Source organism: Alosa alosa, chromosome 15 (assembly GCF_017589495.1).
Source record: "Alosa alosa isolate M-15738 ecotype Scorff River chromosome 15, AALO_Geno_1.1, whole genome shotgun sequence".
Lineage (NCBI taxonomy): Eukaryota > Metazoa > Chordata > Actinopteri > Clupeiformes > Clupeidae > Alosa > Alosa alosa.
In genome coordinates, this window is record NC_063203.1 from 26,919,548 (window position 1) to 26,935,642 (window position 16,095).

The 16,095-nt window shown below is 48.7% G+C and overlaps 1 protein-coding gene across 1 annotated transcript; it reads right to left on the bottom strand.

Moving 5' to 3' along the window:
• Nucleotides 1–6,725, bottom strand: si:ch211-137a8.4 (enolase-phosphatase E1). Its single transcript, XM_048265546.1, is given in 5 exon segments — nucleotides 1–577; nucleotides 942–951; nucleotides 1,670–3,458; nucleotides 3,460–3,929; nucleotides 6,545–6,725. Coding segments are annotated over 4 exon segments (2,085 nt in total). The 5' UTR covers nucleotides 3,703–3,929; nucleotides 6,545–6,725; the 3' UTR covers nucleotides 1–534.
• Between the last annotated feature and the right edge of the window lie 9,370 nt (nucleotides 6,726–16,095).

Here is a 16,095-nt window from a genome sequence, read left to right on the forward strand (position 1 = left end):
TAGTATTTCATGGAGATTTATTCATGTACACAAGGTAACAGTCTAAAAACAGAAACACGCAGATTGGGGCACATTGCTCAGTGAGTCCACAAGTGTAGGGGCATTCTCCAGGGCATTTATTTCAAACATCTGTTCCACTCTTGAAATCTAATTAAGGGGAAAACTACAAACGAAATGGTAGTCAATATAAAACTAACAGTCTTTTTTTCTGATCTTGGCATAAAGAGACCATCGAGATTCACAATTGAGAGGAATGTTTCAGTTTTTTTCCATTTTCTTTTTTTTTTTATTGACAATATAAAATCTTACTAGAGGACAAGCAAACATTTACATGATGGAAGGATAGGCTGAGCTGCGCTGATCAATGACTGTAGTATTATTGCTTTCAGAATCATGTTTAAGTCAGCTATATGGAATTGCATCTCTCTCACCATGGTGAACTGTGACGCAAACAAGTGGTTACTCCATTTTTTGGGGGTAAGGGGGGGGGGGTGGGGGAGGGGGGCAAAGCTTCTCGCAGAATCCCATGCCGTTCTAATCCTCTGTGTGTAGCTTCACACGTTTCCCGCCTTTTTTTCTGGTGAATGATAACAAAAGACATGAAATTTATTACAATAATATTTTTGTAAAAAATAGAACAGTATTTCTTTTTTATTTAAAATTAAATTGGAACATTAATGAGGTTAGTACAACTACAGTTAGTCGGCACACATTTGGGTTGACAGACAGTAAACTCTTTGTTGTTCTAGTCTTTGTCTAGTTCTGGGAGCTATCTCACTGGGGGACAGAATCACTTGGCACAGAGACCATCAAAAGACTACAGGAGAAAAAGGGGGTCAAATCACAGTGTAACGAAACCAGGGGGAGGCTCCATCTAAGGGTTCCTGAAATCTACCACAGACAGTCATATCTAGAGAGCAGTGTGAGGACTCGAACATTACCTTTTATGACCTGAGAGAGGGTAGACAACCGTTAGTGAGCAAATCAAAAGGACCATTACACTCATACGTTAGTGTTTGCATTTTCAAAACATATCATGTTAACTTCAATTTAAAGGGAAACTTTGGAATATGCAGTGAATGTATATCATTACCAATTTATATGTATATAGATATGGCTATTAACAGTGGTACAGTCAAAAAAAGGCTATAGTTCTAGATTTTAAAAAAATAAAGACCTAACAACCTATCCTGAATGAGGAAGACAACACTAGATATTTGGATACCCAGAGTAAATGGGGTGGAGATAGGAGGGTTTATGGGAAGTGGCTTTTTAGTGCATGCTTAGTGGTAGAAGCTGACATCAATATCTGGGTAACTGCCATTGTTGGCCGAGGGAGAGCATTTGAATCTGCTGTCCAGGTAGTCCATCTCTTTCTCTAACTGTTCAGCAGCGGCGGACATTGCTGACCGGACGATGGAGGCCGCGGCCTCGTAAAACATCTTCTTCAACTCTTCCTCCTGGTCATGCCCCTCAGTGCTGCTGGCTTCGTCTGACCCTGACCGGGAGCCTCCATTTTGAGGAGACCCTCCTCCTCCTCCTCCATCCCCATCCTCTAGCTCCTCACATTGCCTAGCAGCCTCTACTTCTGCCTTTATAGCCTCTGGGCCGTGGCCCTCGCCCTCGCGGCGCTGTCTGCTAGGTTCTAGGTCTGCAGGTGGACACTCACCGCTTTGGCCCACCGCGTTTCCTTTGCCGCCGCACTTCCCGTCCGGGCTCAGGATCTTGCCGTCCTTGGCCTTGCCGCTCCCGTCGGCGTCGATGACGGCCTCCTTGCAGTTGAGGCTCTCCTGCTTGGCCTCCTCGCCGTTCTCGCCGTCGGCCGCCTCGTGATTGTGCGCCGTGCCGTCCGGGCACCCGTTCTCCCGGTTGGTCTTGGCCTCGGCCGCCGGCTGCTCGGCCTCGGCCGCGCCCTCGTTGGCCGTCTCGGCGGGACGTGGCGACTCCGCCGCTGCTGTGGCCTGCTGCTCCGGCTGTGGAGCAGATGGTGCGGCCGCGTCAGGCGTCTTCACCTCCCCGGCAGCTGCCTGGTGCTCGTCTGCCACCTGAGCCACGGCCGCCTTGTCATCACTCTGAGTGACAGTCGTGGTGGTGGTGGCGGCAGCTGTGGCTGGCTCCTCCTTCTCGTTCTCCTTCTTCTCTGCTGTGGCCCGAGGGGTGTCCGCCGCTGCCCCAGCTGAGTCGGCAGTGCCCTCATCGCTGCCCTTGGCGTCGGCCTCTTCTGTCACACCATCTTGCCCCTCACCCTCCTCCTTGGCCTCGCCTCCGAGGTCGACGCTGGTGCTCTTTCCACCCTTGCGCATAATGAAGTTCTTTAGCGACACGGCGCGGTTGAAGTGCGTCCGTTTCGTCTTGCCCGTCTTGCCCGAGTCTTTAGCCGCCTGCTGGTCGTCGGTCTGTTCCTGCTCCCCACCGCCGGCCGCCGCCTCCGCCCCTTCCTCCGCAGCTCCTGCGTTGGCATCTGTCGACTTTTTCGACTTGGGGGTCACTCGCTTCTTGAACGAGGTCCAGATCTCGTTGGCGTGCTGATCCACCGATTTAGTGCGCTGTGGGGCAGCTGCAGCTTCTTTGTCGTCGTCGTCGCCGTCCATCTTCTCTTCAGTCTTCTCTTCCGTCTCTCCGTCCACGGCGGCCTTGGGCTCTTCTGAACCGGCTGCGGCTTCCTGGTCATTCTCTGCACTGGCCGCTGCAGCCTCCTCTCCTTTCTCCTCGCCTTCTTTTTCACCCTCCTTCGCCTTGTGGAAGCCCGTGACGGACGTGTCTCTCTTCATCCCCTGGAATGTCCACGACCTCTTCAGCTTCCACCGTTTCTGGCCGGAGTGTTCAGCTTTCGTTGCGGAGTCGAGCGTTGATGAGTCGCCCGCACCCTCTGCCCCCCCTTCCGCGCCCTCTCCCTCCTTGGTGTCATCTGTGCTTTTCTTGTGAGACTTTTGGGCCATTAGCTTCTTAAAGGAGTGCCAGCGTTTCATGTGTTTAGTGGTCTGGGAGGCACCCTTGTCGGACTCTCCTGCCGCTTCCTGGACGTCTTCCGTCTGTTCCACGGCGACGGTGCTGGCGTCGGCGTCCTCCAGCCTGTCTAGGGATCTGGAGCGGACCTTGCCGTGCTTCTTTCCCTCGCCTGTGCCCTCCTTCTTCTCTGTGCTTCTGTGTGAGAAAATTCTGGCGACGGGCTTGCGGATGAAGTCTCGCACACTGGACTTCTCGCCCTGCTTCTGCTTGGCATCTTTGCCAGATCCGGCTGCCGCTTCATCGTTCTCTGACGCCTTCTCTATGGCCTGGTCCTCGGCCCCGGCCTCGGCGCCATCTGCCGTCTGATTGGTCGGTTGCTCCTTGTTGCCCTCGTCCGCCTGGCTCCTGTCCTTCTCCGCGTCACCCCCGGCAGCTGCGCCATCCTCGCCACCTGCCACAGGCTCCTTCTTCTTCTTGCCCATTAGCTTGCCCAGCCCACTCTTGTTCAGGGAAGGAACCCAGGATGTTCTCTGAGGCGGGCTTGGCTTTGCCGTCGGCTGGCTGCTCCGCGGGTGGCTGCTCTGAGTTCTGGGTGGCATCGTCGTTGGCCGTCGTCTCTTTCGTTTCCTCTGCCGGGGCCGGCGCCGGTTCTGCGTTGGCGGGCTGCTCCGCATTAGTGGGCTTCGCCTCCTCTGGTTTAGTCTCTGTGCTCTCTGCTTGGACGGGGGCAGCACAAGCCTCTGTGGCTGCCATGTCGTTTCCACGGGGCGAAAATGAAAAATAAAATAAAACGAAATGTGTAATCAAAGTTTCGCCCCCTCCTCCTTTAAGGTATCAAAAAATACAATTTCCTCACGCTCCACAAGAGACTTGAGTTCATTGAGCACTCATCAGTGCATCTGAATGTATTCCGGTCCAATTGCCCACTGGGAACAGAGTCCTGTGCATCATATTCTGTGATGACCACAAGCACCACAAATCTAGAGGGGAGAGGAGTAAACAAGAAGATGTAGAAAAACTGATCAGTGTAAAATTAAATAAATCAAAACAAAAACAACAGCACTCAATATTTACTCTGAAATATCGACATGTTAAAACAGCAGCCTATGTAGTTATGGCAGTGCGGCAGTGTCATCTCAGTGTAATGTCTATACTAATGAGTGCAGGAGCCTGTCCCAAGGGTCTCTCAGGCATAAACACAGAGCATGCTCTAGATAATCTTGTGTTGCCATGAGGGGCCTGACTCCTGTCACCTAGTGCTTGGCTGTGCAGATAAGTGGATCAGTCATTTTGTTCAGCAACGGGCACCATTTGGAGAGGTTAGGTTACCCCATGGTTTGTGGCAGCCCATGTTGGCTACATCCAGGCACTGGAGCATAACACCTGGACATGATGGCTGGTGACAAACACAGCAAGGGTTTAAACATCTGTGCTGTTTGTTTGATGACACTGACTACTGGCTAAAAACGCATTCACAGCAAACTGACTTTATGACAAGATGGGGGTGTGAGCTGAATGGTGTACCATTTTCATAGCCTGAATCAATCCTTAAAACAAGAGCAAACCCCCAAAAAAAAAACTAAAACAAGATGTCCCTGTAGCTGAGAGTCGAATTCCAGAATTTGCTATTCCATACATGAAAACCAACCTTGGCCAGTCGAATGTGAGAATGAAAGGAATCATTAATTCGGTTTTTTCACCCTGACTCAACTCTTATCTTCCTCTGAACGCTGACCTTGTTTTTCAGCCGACAGAGGCTTCTTTTGTGAGAAGCTGTTTTTCTCTAATCTTCAACCATGCGCTTAAATGTAGCCCATTTTACAGTTCAAACAATATCTTTGCATCTCCCAATCGAGAATTTCAAATATGTCAAGCATTCTATGTGAAACACTTGATGAATTCATCCCATGATGTTGCCCTACAGCATAGTTTAGGTTGTAGCCTATGTGATTAATAATGCCGCCCTCGTGATTGCTACGCACGTCAAATGGATACAGCAATAAGGTCTACTATGTAGGCCACTGTAGAACTATTTTCATGTTTTTGTATACGGGAGGCATGATGGAAATAAGACGTTTAAATTGGATTTTGTCCATTCTATGGTCGCTAGTGGTGGATCCTCGAACATGTTTAGCGAGTTTGTGGCGACACTAGACCCTCGCGCTCGGACGTCTGACTGACACAAGGACAATCGACACTTGGCGGTTTTTATCCCCCTCATTTTCATTGACAAACCCTTTTCGCTCCTTTGTTTTGCTTAGCCCGCAGGGAGCGGGATAGGCACGGTGAAACTCCTTCGACTGGGCTTAACTGTACTCAAATCTTTACACTGCAGAAAATAGAACATAATTGTAAAGAAAAGGGGGCAGAAAAAAGCCGATGCAAATGCGCGAGACAGCAGGTGCCTGTGCTTTTCAAAAACTCATTTGCAATGCTAATGTCACTCAACCCCCACCCCCATTTTAGATAAGTGTCTACTATTGTTATTGTCGTTATTGAGCAAGATTCTTTTCTATTTCACTCGTTGGTAATTGCCATATTATCTGCCAACGTTGTTTAACCTCATTCACACTATTTAGTAGGTCCAATGGACACGTTCTCTGTTTTGTTGTGCCTCAAGAATATTTTAAACAATGGCTGGTCGGTCAATTGTGAATGAACGTCATAGACAACGTTCATTCAAACCAATGTCTCGCGCATTTGCATCCATTTTCTTTGAATTCTAATAATTGTTAAATGATTACCAAGATTGGATTCACATTGTATCATGGATTTTGTGGTTTAAAACCATTGATTCAATAACGCAATCCTTACACGAGAAATAAGCACTTTGAGCGCGTCTCTCCTCCGCACCAACCGGGCATTGACCGTCTATTGTGCCAAAACCACGCTGCTCACCAATAACATTCTCGAATCCTCTACCAAAACAGCAGTCGCGCCTGCTTTCCTCTGATAAAAAAGACAAATTGAAACCCGAAAATTTCCACACAGAGTCGAAGTATTTGGGGAGTTATAAGGAGACCTGCTCTGTTCTTTGCATTCACACTTCAATGAGTGTAATTACAATGTGTGAAGGTCCGGTCTGGCGGACATAGTGTGGAAGTTGATTGAATGAAACAACTCGTCGCCTCTCCTCGGGCAACGAACTGTGCAACAAAGCAACCACGCATTCTCTCCTCACACATGCAGCACAAGAAACAATCGAAATAATTCGACAACATATAAAAAATAACAAATTAAATCGTACTTACAAATAACCACAGAGCATTACGCAGCTTAATACAAACAACCTACCACTACCATTACATTATCAATTGACGGGTTGTTTAACGTTATAGTCCCCACTTCCCTAACCCCTATTGCCTCCAAATACGCCAGGTTAGTTTCTGGATACTGTAGAAAAGACGGCGTGTTTACTTCCCATGCACAGTAAGCTACGTGCACATTACCACAGCAAGAAACAAGCAACATAATCCCATGCACCGGGAAAAGAGAGTGCGCTTACTTAAAATGAAAATTACCAAATTAGCTTTTGCCATGTTACCTAAAATTAACCCAACAAAAACACCGATAAATAAAGTAAGGTTGGTCAAACCTTAGTTCGTGTGGCTAAATCCGTTCCTGCGTGTGTAGAGAAAGGTAATAATCTGCTCCAGACGAGAAAAGACACCGAAACTAAATCCCCGCTCGCATCCTCATGCTTCCTCCGAGCCAACCCCAGTGTGGAGAATCGCGCGGGGACGCGAGGGTCGCGGTGGTATTAGCACACGCGCAGCTGCGGCTCCGCAAATACACACCATCTATCTCACCCCGTTGCCCTTAGCAACCATGAAGACCACCCCCACCCCCAAACCAATACTCACCCGCCCCCATCTCTAAGAGGGTTACTGTACAGGGTCGACACGGTTTCGTTCAGTTAATATTGCCCTAGAGAAAATAACCACTCGTACGTGATTTGCGCAAAGCGTTTTGATTGCAATTGAAGACTTAGTTGCGCCATTCATTGTTTTGGACAACCAGACCATAGCCTCTGTTGAATTGCCTGCAACCGTAAGTGTTCTATGTGTTCGGTTTAAACGTCGTTTTGCAGACACATTAGACTGGGTCAAATGGTCTCTGTAGAGAAAGGCGATAATTATGGCACCGTGCGCGGGCTGGCTTAGTTCCACTATAATTTCAGAACTGCGATGAAAACGTGACATGATTGATCAGCTAAAAACAAACGAGGGGAGAGAGAGTGCGTTCATCCTGGAAAAGTGCATCGCCCCCTCTGACTGGGTCCCGTGTGAATCGGGGTCAAAGCATAGTTCATGCCCATTCTCCGACCTGCCATGTGGTTTGCCTTACAATGGGAGCTCAGAGAACTGATATAAATGCATGAGGAGAGGAATCACACAAACTCCAATGAAGCCCGGAAAAAAGACAGAGAAAGAGACTGACCACAGAGGCCGAGTGCAGTGCCAGGGATGCCAACATCGCCTTTGCCTGGCATTTTTTTTTGTTTTGTTTTTTTTTGTTTCATATCGGGCAAAATTTGCCCCCTGGACAGAGTAAAAATGTGCACTGCACTGGAAAAAGCAGCACTCCATGATTAATATTTCATACGATGTTCTCTTTCTCTCTCTCTCTCTCTTTCTCTCTCTCTCTCTGAGCCCCTTCATTTCCTTGCTGAAGATGCCACAGTGTCTTGTGTTGTCTGTGGGGGCATCTCCTCCATGCCCTTTTGAGTCAGCCGACGCTGCTTCCGGTTCAAGGCACAAGCATCCATGACAAGGGGTGTGTGTGTGTGTGTGTGTGTGTGTGTGTGTGTGTGTATGTCACACAGCCATGTGTAACAGCAACCTCATTATGGAGTCTTGGTTGGAGAGTGGGGTATGTGTGAGTGTCTGTGTGTGTGTGTGTGTGTGTGTGAAGGGGGAGGTGGAGCATGGTGAATCGCCCAGATTAAACGAGCACCTCATGAATACATTGACAATGACAGGGACTCAAAACATGGGCAGGGCCGCCATCAGTGTGGTTATATAACCCATGTGTGCAAGTGCAGGGGGGAGGGGAGAGGTGAGAGGGCTAGGGTGGGGTGGGGTGGGGTGGAGCAGGTGCGGGGATGGGGAGGGGTCCAGCCACAGGTAACTCCGTCACTCCTGACTTGGCGGCAAGTTTCAGGGATAGAGATGGGAGGGGTCACCATCACCACGTGGGCGTCACCACATTAGCCAAGTTTCCCACCCAAACACTTAAGTGGCCTCAGCTGGCGGTCTCCCCCTGCGAGAGGTCAATGCGAACGTGCCCATGAGCTTTCATCAGTCCCTCCTTCCTCCATAACGCCGCCACCACCACCACCACTGGCTGATCCAATTAGAGAATTCATTCTCACCCCCACCCTTCGCCTTCTCCTCCTCCTCCTCTTGCTCAACCCCACCTCTTCCCCAACCACCATCACACACAATCCCAGCTCAATGTCATTTGGATGACAGGGGACAGGAGAGGAGAATAAAACCAGATCGGCAAAGGAGAGAGTGGGGAGGGAGAGGAGGAGTGGAGGAGTAGAGAAGAGAGGGCAAGATAGGTAGGCAAAGAGGAGGAGAGGAGAGGAGGAGGAAAAGAGAGGAGAGATAAGGAAAGAAGAAGCAGGAAGAGAGGAGGAGAGGAGAGGAGGAGGAAAAGAGAGGAGAGATAAGGAAAGAAGAAGCAGGAAGAGAGGAGGAGAGAAGAGGAGGAGGAAAAGAGAGGAGAGATAAGGAAAGAAGAAGCAGGAAGAGAGGAGGAGAGAAGAGGAGGAGGAAAAGAGAGGAGAGAAAAGGAAAGAAGAAGCAGGAAGAGAGGAGGAGAGAAGAGGAAAGGAGGAGCAAGGGGAGAATAGAAGAGAGGAAAGGAGGAGGAGAGAGAGAGAAGGAGGGGAAACAGAAGGCAGGAGAGGAGAAGAGAGGAGTGTTGTCTGGGAATGTCTCCTCTGCTCTGCTCTGATTTTGGGCTGGTGTGTGTGTGTGTGTGTGTGTGTGTGTCCTCTCCTCGGTGGCACTCATTACTTCCCACTGCTTGCCCAGAAAACCAGATTCTGAGTGCCGCCCGGCACCGAGCAGCCGAGCCGAAAGAAGCCCGTCTAGAAGCGCAGTGGCTGGGCACCTCTAAATAAATAAGCACAAACGGCAGCAGCCACACTGGCATATGCTGCTACACACATCTCACACTCCTTCTTCATCCCCTTCCTCTCTCTCTCTCCATCTCTCTCATTCAGTCTCAACAGTTCTCTCTCTCTGTTTTTTTTATCTTTCTCCCACTCTTACAAAACCACTCTTCCTGTCTCAACCCGAGTCTTCCGTCCCTCCCTGTTTCAGTGTCTCTGAAGACAGTCTCTTCCTCCTTCTCTCTGCTAAACTCTTGTTTCTTCTGTTTGCCACTACTCTCTCTCTAGTCTGCACCCCTCTCCCAGTCTCTCTTAAGTTTCCCTCCATCTCTCTCTCTCACTCCTCTCTCTCTCTCTCTCTTTCTCTCTCTCTCTCTCCACTACAGTAAGAGTGAATGTGGGCTCAGCCAGTAGATATCAGTGGGGAGCCAACACACACAGGCTGCATAGGAGGCTTGTGAATGGCAGAAGCAGCCAGGCTTGGAAGGAGTGTGTTTCTGCCTCCTTAATGCCTGGCGACAGCATGTGTGTGAGTGTGTGTGTGTGTGTGGGGGAGCAAGAGGGGGTGGGGCCGCTGCCTCTTGAAGGCCGTGTCAGGCTCACGGCACCGCCTGTCAACTCCATTTCCCGCTCTCGTCGTCCACGGCGACGAGGTCTTATTTTAAGCAGGCCGGCGTCATCACTGATGGCCAGCACGTGCCACGACATGCGGCTGTAAATCGGCAAGGCTTAACCGCCATCGCCACCACGAGCACCGACACCAGTGCTGCTGCTGCGACCTCCAGTCAATGGGATTGCGTCAGCAGACCCCTCTTTAGGGCTGATAGATTTCCAATGGCGGCCAGCCGCGTCTCTCTTCAATAGCGCAGAACGCTGTCTGCAAATGTGTCGGCAAACAGGGAGATTAGCGCTATGAATAAATCAATTTCTGTTATGGGTGTTGAGGACGAGGTGGCAAAATGGTCAGAGAGACCGAGGGGAGAGGGGAGGGAGTGAGCGGGACAGACACAGTGAGGTGGAGCAGAAAGAGAGAGGGATAGAGAGAGAGAGAGGGAGAGAGAGATTGGTAGAGACCAAAAAATATTTAAAGAAAGAAAAGCAGCTCAGCAATGGCGCTCAGCCTGTGAAGCTAGAGCCAAATATTTTTCACAAGACATCCATTCACACGAATTAGAGCTGGAGAAAGAAGTAGGAGAGAGAGAGAGAGAGAGAGAGCAGGAGGGGCAGCAGGAGAGAGAGAGAGAAGAGAGAGAGCGGGAGGGAGGGAGGGGGAGAGGGAGAGAGGTCTGGGAGGGAAGAGTTGCTCATCCAGGCTTACGATCGCTGTCAAGCGAAGTGGCTGTGTGGGGGAATTAAGGACTGCTCAGATTCTTACCCGTCCCATGCCAGGGAACAGAATGGACCCATGGATCTTAATCTGCCCCACTCGAGGACAGACAGCCATTTGCATTCGGACTGTAGTCTCTCAGGCTTCTCTAGTGCAGTTCCTCAGCCGCTCTTGTAGGTAATGGCACCTTCTCCGCCACATTAATCTGAGTAATTAGGTCTCAGGCAGACTCTCTTTATAAAACCAATCACTCTCAACATTTCCCAAATCTCTTTCTTCACTTCTTCCTTCTCTTTCTCTTTCTCTCCCTCTCTCTCTCTCTCTGTTTAAGCTGAGGGAAGTTTGAATCATTAGGGCAACTATCACCATGTATGTCTGCTGGCTTCTCTCTTCCTCTATCTCTCTTTTACTCTCTTCCTCTCTCTCTCACTCTTCCTCTCTCTATCTCTCTCTATCCCTCTTCATCTCTCTTCCTCTCTCTTCATCTCTCTCCTCTCTCTCCTGCCAGCTCCGCGGTGTTCATCTTCAGGAGAACAGGAGAAGTCTGGTCCAGCCGCAGACAAGATTTAGAGGCAGTGTGTGTGGAGGCAGGGAGCCACAGGGACAGTGATCTGGCCATCACACACAGTCACAGATGTACACACACACACACACACACAGAGAACACAGACACACACACACAGACACAGAAAATAGACACAGACACACACACACACACACACACACACACAGAACATAGACAAAGACACAGTCACAAATGCACACACAGACTCACACACACACGTACACACATTGACACACACACAGACACACACACACACACACACACACACACACACACAGACACAGACACAGAAAATAGACACAGACACACACACACACACACACACACACATCATAGACACACAGACACAGTTGGCCTGCCTCGAGGGCTGCCTTGGATAAGGAGAGCTGTCCTGTCGGGACGAATGGCCATGACGCTGAGGGTGGCTGGCATGTTGTCATACGAAACACTCGAGTGTAAGGGCTGGAGGACACACACACACACATAGACACACTTGAGCTAAAATCAAACTCACACACATACACACATACACTTCTGCTCATTCCCACACACACACTTGGGCTCAAACTCATACACATATACCCTCACACACTCACACATGGTCTCAAACACACACACACACAGACGCCTGCACACACACATCAATGCACACACATACACACAAAAACATATGCACACACAGACACACCGTGTCTGTCTTTCCGCATGTGTCCAAACTGAGCTCATCTCTCTCGTCCCAAACCCCAGTAGACAGACCACGCCGTTCCTCGCTCACCTCTGGGTCAGTGTCCTGACTGGCTAACGAGTTGCTTATGGTGACCGGGCCAGTAGTATTTAAAGACCGACCCCCACCACATCATCATCATCATCATCATCTTTGAGTGTGTGGGCAACCTTTTTTTTTTTGCAGCTGTGTGTGAGGCCTGTGCGAACTCTCCTGTCCCCAAAGTGTTGCCTTGCCAGGGATTTCGGACTAATCTCTTTATGTGTGCACAGCCTGTCAGCCTCGATCACCGCAGTGGCTGCGCTGTCGTCCTGCCCGGGTGATTGGGATGGGGGGGGTGGGGTGGGAGGTGCAGGACAGGGGGGAGGGGTGAAAGGCCTCAGGAGGGGCCTGACCAATGGTGATCCAGCCTGTCGATTAGCTTGATGCTATCTGATTATGTTTGTTTTAGTGCCTCCGTCCACATATGCCGACAGGCCGAGCACCGATATAATGGCCGCCATCGTAAGATATCCCTGTCACCTCAAAGCTGAGGGGAGGGGGGCGGATGGGGCACTGTGTGTGTGTGTGTGTGTGTGTGTGTGTGTGTGTGTGTGTGAGTGTGTGAGTGTGTGTGTGTGTGTGTGTGTGTGTGTGTGTGTGTGAGTGTGTGTGTGGAGGGGATTTCCTACCATTACAGGCAAGTTCGAGGGATGGCGATTAGGCAGGTTGAGGCAGAGTGGAGGTGAGTTGTTTAAGTGGCCCGTGCGTATGAACTCCCTTCACCTGTGGCAGGTGGGCAGAGGGCTCACTGTCGCTCAGCCATTTAGGCCGTGTAAATAATTAACTCCAACCCGCATCTCCACCCCACCCCCCACTCCTTCACTACGTATGAATCGCACAGCTCGGCCAATCACGGCTCAAGAGAGGGGGCCCAAAGTCGTCATCGACGGCGACGGTGGCTTCGCTCAGACCACGCGGGCCGGCGTGTGTCCACTGGCTCGGCGGTTTGAAATCTCGGTATAGAATTAACCGTTGATGAGCACGTGCTGTAGAGGACAGGCATTATGAAAGGTCAGGCGAAGTCGTAAACAAACACATGACTAAACCATGCAAATGGGATTTAGCATGCAAATGCTGCTACTGCTCTGACATTGCCTGAAAAACAAGGGTGTTCTGGAGCCTGACTAATCCCTTTAACCTCAATCAATAGTTAATATGATTTTGGAATATTGTATTAAATCGATTGATCACTAATATATATCTATAGATATATATATATATATATATATAAATATATATAAATATAATAATGTCGATACAGGAAAAGAGCAGAGTGATTGACAGAAAATATTTGGTATGTTGCATGAGGCTGAGGCAGAAATGAGGTTGGGCCTCTCCCCCTCTGGCGGTTCTAAGACTCGTGAGGTCAGGTTTGAGTCAGGCCGATCATATGAATGTCAACGAGGTGTCTCTGAAAGCGAATTAGCCACACAGCACACACACTAATGTGAGTCAGGCCAGACCCAGCTCACTCCACATTTTTCAGCTTCCTGAACAAATTTAGGAATTTGGGACACACGCACACACAGTCACATACAAACACACACACACACACACGCATACCTCATCAGAGGCTACCCCACAGGGTTCACTAGTATGAAGCTCAAAGAAGCCTTGCTCATCTGCCATTCCCTTAACTTGTGATGTTATTGTTTACATCCTGTTCCATACAGCAATGATACATACTTGCTCATTTGATATGCCGTGCAAGAGGCGTTTTGCTCATTCCGTTATATTTCACTTGAACATTTCCTGTCTTTTCTTAATATTCACAAGCTAAATATTTAAAAGTGATGTAATATATTTTAAAAGTGATGTTGGTCCAACAGCGGGCCAGAGGTGGTACGCCATCGACGGAATGCCACCAGTGGTCCGATACCTGCTCCTCTGATTGTGTTCTCTAAGCGAGGTCGTAATAGTTCTCCACGTCCTCAGCTACTGAATGGAGAAGCTGTTGACGAACACCTAAATCAAATCAGAACAAATCAAATTCTGTGATTCTGTATGTGTTTGACGTATTGTTGTGTGAAAACAATTGACAATTTTGGACAATTGTCTGAGTGCTGCTGCCAATGACCGCAGATGGTCGATGCAGACAATCACCTGCTCCAGGGCTGAGGACACTGGACATTTTCAGACAGGTCAGTGATGACTAATATAAGACACTTTTCAATCTAGCCCCTAACAAAAGCAAAAAGAGGCTCCACACTTGAAAACATTTTTTGTCCGGTTTTATTATCTGCAGGGTCACAAATGTGTACTAAACGCCAGACTGCTCACCAACCGCTGGTGATTAGAGTTCTGGACATCCAAAGGGAACAGCTCAAGGCTTTGGGTCCAATCCCAGGGGCTGCCACCACTGTGCCCCTGAGCACAATTGTGAGCACCCAATATGTGCCTCCAGGGGTAGGCTACTCCAGGGCTACTCTGCGGTCAGTTCTCTCACTGCAAGTCTCTCTGGAGCAGAGCATAAGCTAGATGACAAATAATGCAATGTATCAACCAAGAGCTAACACATTTTAGCCATTTTAGTATTGTCCTAACACAGTTCGCTAAGACAACTGTGGTGAAGATTTCTATCGTCTCCAAAGCTCATCTCTTCCTCTCCCACTCTGTCTCAGTAAGTCCGGATGTTGCTTCTCCACTCTCAATGCTGAACGATGAACCCTGAACGGTGAATGCTGTTGTTGTCTGAATTGAAAAGCCGGGCAGCTCAAATCAGCGTGTTGTGGGAGCGCTGGCCCTGAAAGGCCCGCTTTTGTGCTTCAGGGAGCACTGCACTACAGCAGAGCGACAAGGTTGAAAGGCCATCTGCACATTCCTCCAACATATCTCTATGTTTTCCTCCCTTCTTCCTCGTTGTCCTGTTCTGTAATTGAATTTGAGACATTCTTGAGCATACGCTTTTTTAACGTTTGTTTGCTCCGCTCTCTCCTCTCCTCTCCTCTCCTCTCATCTCCCCTCCGATGCTCATACAAAAACCTCTTTGATTCTGCCCGCTAACCCAGATACGCACAGCGAGGCAACAAGGGACACTGACCGACTGCCAATCAGTCACACGCTACATCACATTCCATACACACACACACACACACACAACTATGCATGGAGATACACATCACACACACTACCATGCACATAAACATAGCCTACACAACCAAGCCCACACACACAACTATTCCCATACTTACACACAAACACACAAAGGCACATGCGCACACACAGTCCTACACATACATGCCCACATACATACTACTAAGAGAGAGAGAGAGAGAGAGAGAGAGAAGAGAGATGCTGGGGGTACAACAGAATAACACAAGTACTCTGGGTTTCTCTTATGCTTGTCTTTTTATTTGTGATATTAAAACAAATAAAGGTTTCTAAATTTCTAGGATAAATGTTTTGTTTCTTGGTTTCAAAAAGCATTGCTACATTTGAACTACTGATTTGAAGTGTTAAACATGCATTCCCAAAACCATACATACACACACACACACACACACACACTTTAGGGGTGCAGAACAGCGTTATATATGAGGTGGTTACCATTGGCTTTAGGCAGAAATCTTTGGTGTTATGTGAGGGCAGACTGAGTCTTACATGTCCCAGGCTGTGGACCAACAAAACCAAACAAACAAAAATATTACAGCAATAATACACAGATGTGTGCACACACGCACACACACACACACAAAATAATTCATACAGACATATTTTAGAAATTACAAAGCCTGTCTATACACACCCTGCATAGAAGGGAACATACTTCTTTTTCAGTGTACACTGCCAAACTGCAAATCTCATCCAAAGGTCATTATGTGGAAGGCACAAGATATCTGATCACTAAACAATAGTATTCCTGTTGGACTACCATATAAAATGATTTATTGACATTTATTTATTGACATCTATTGACACATGTTTGAGAAGGGTGATACACAGCTCTGCAGTTGCACCTGCAGGTTCCCTTTGGAAATGAAAGGACACCAGCTATTTCCTACCCTGCAGCTCAGTGCTATAGCGCATTACATTCATTCAGCCCCCTCTATATAATTTCCGCTACCTAATCAGCTTATCTACTGTCATACATATTGAACATGCACATATCCAATATTTAAGTGCTACCTTAGCTTAGTGGTTCTTCTACAAAAGAGAGGGGAGAAGCACCATCAACATAGCTGCTGGTTGTGGAGAGGATTTGGCTCAGGTGGGGCCTAAATGTTATTGGTTTGAAAAGGCATGGCTACATCTTATCTGATGATTATGGTTACTTCCCCAGATGCTTTTACATTTACACACACACACACACACACACACACCGTGTGTGTGTGTGTGTGTGTGTGTGTGTGTGGTGTCCTCTCCCC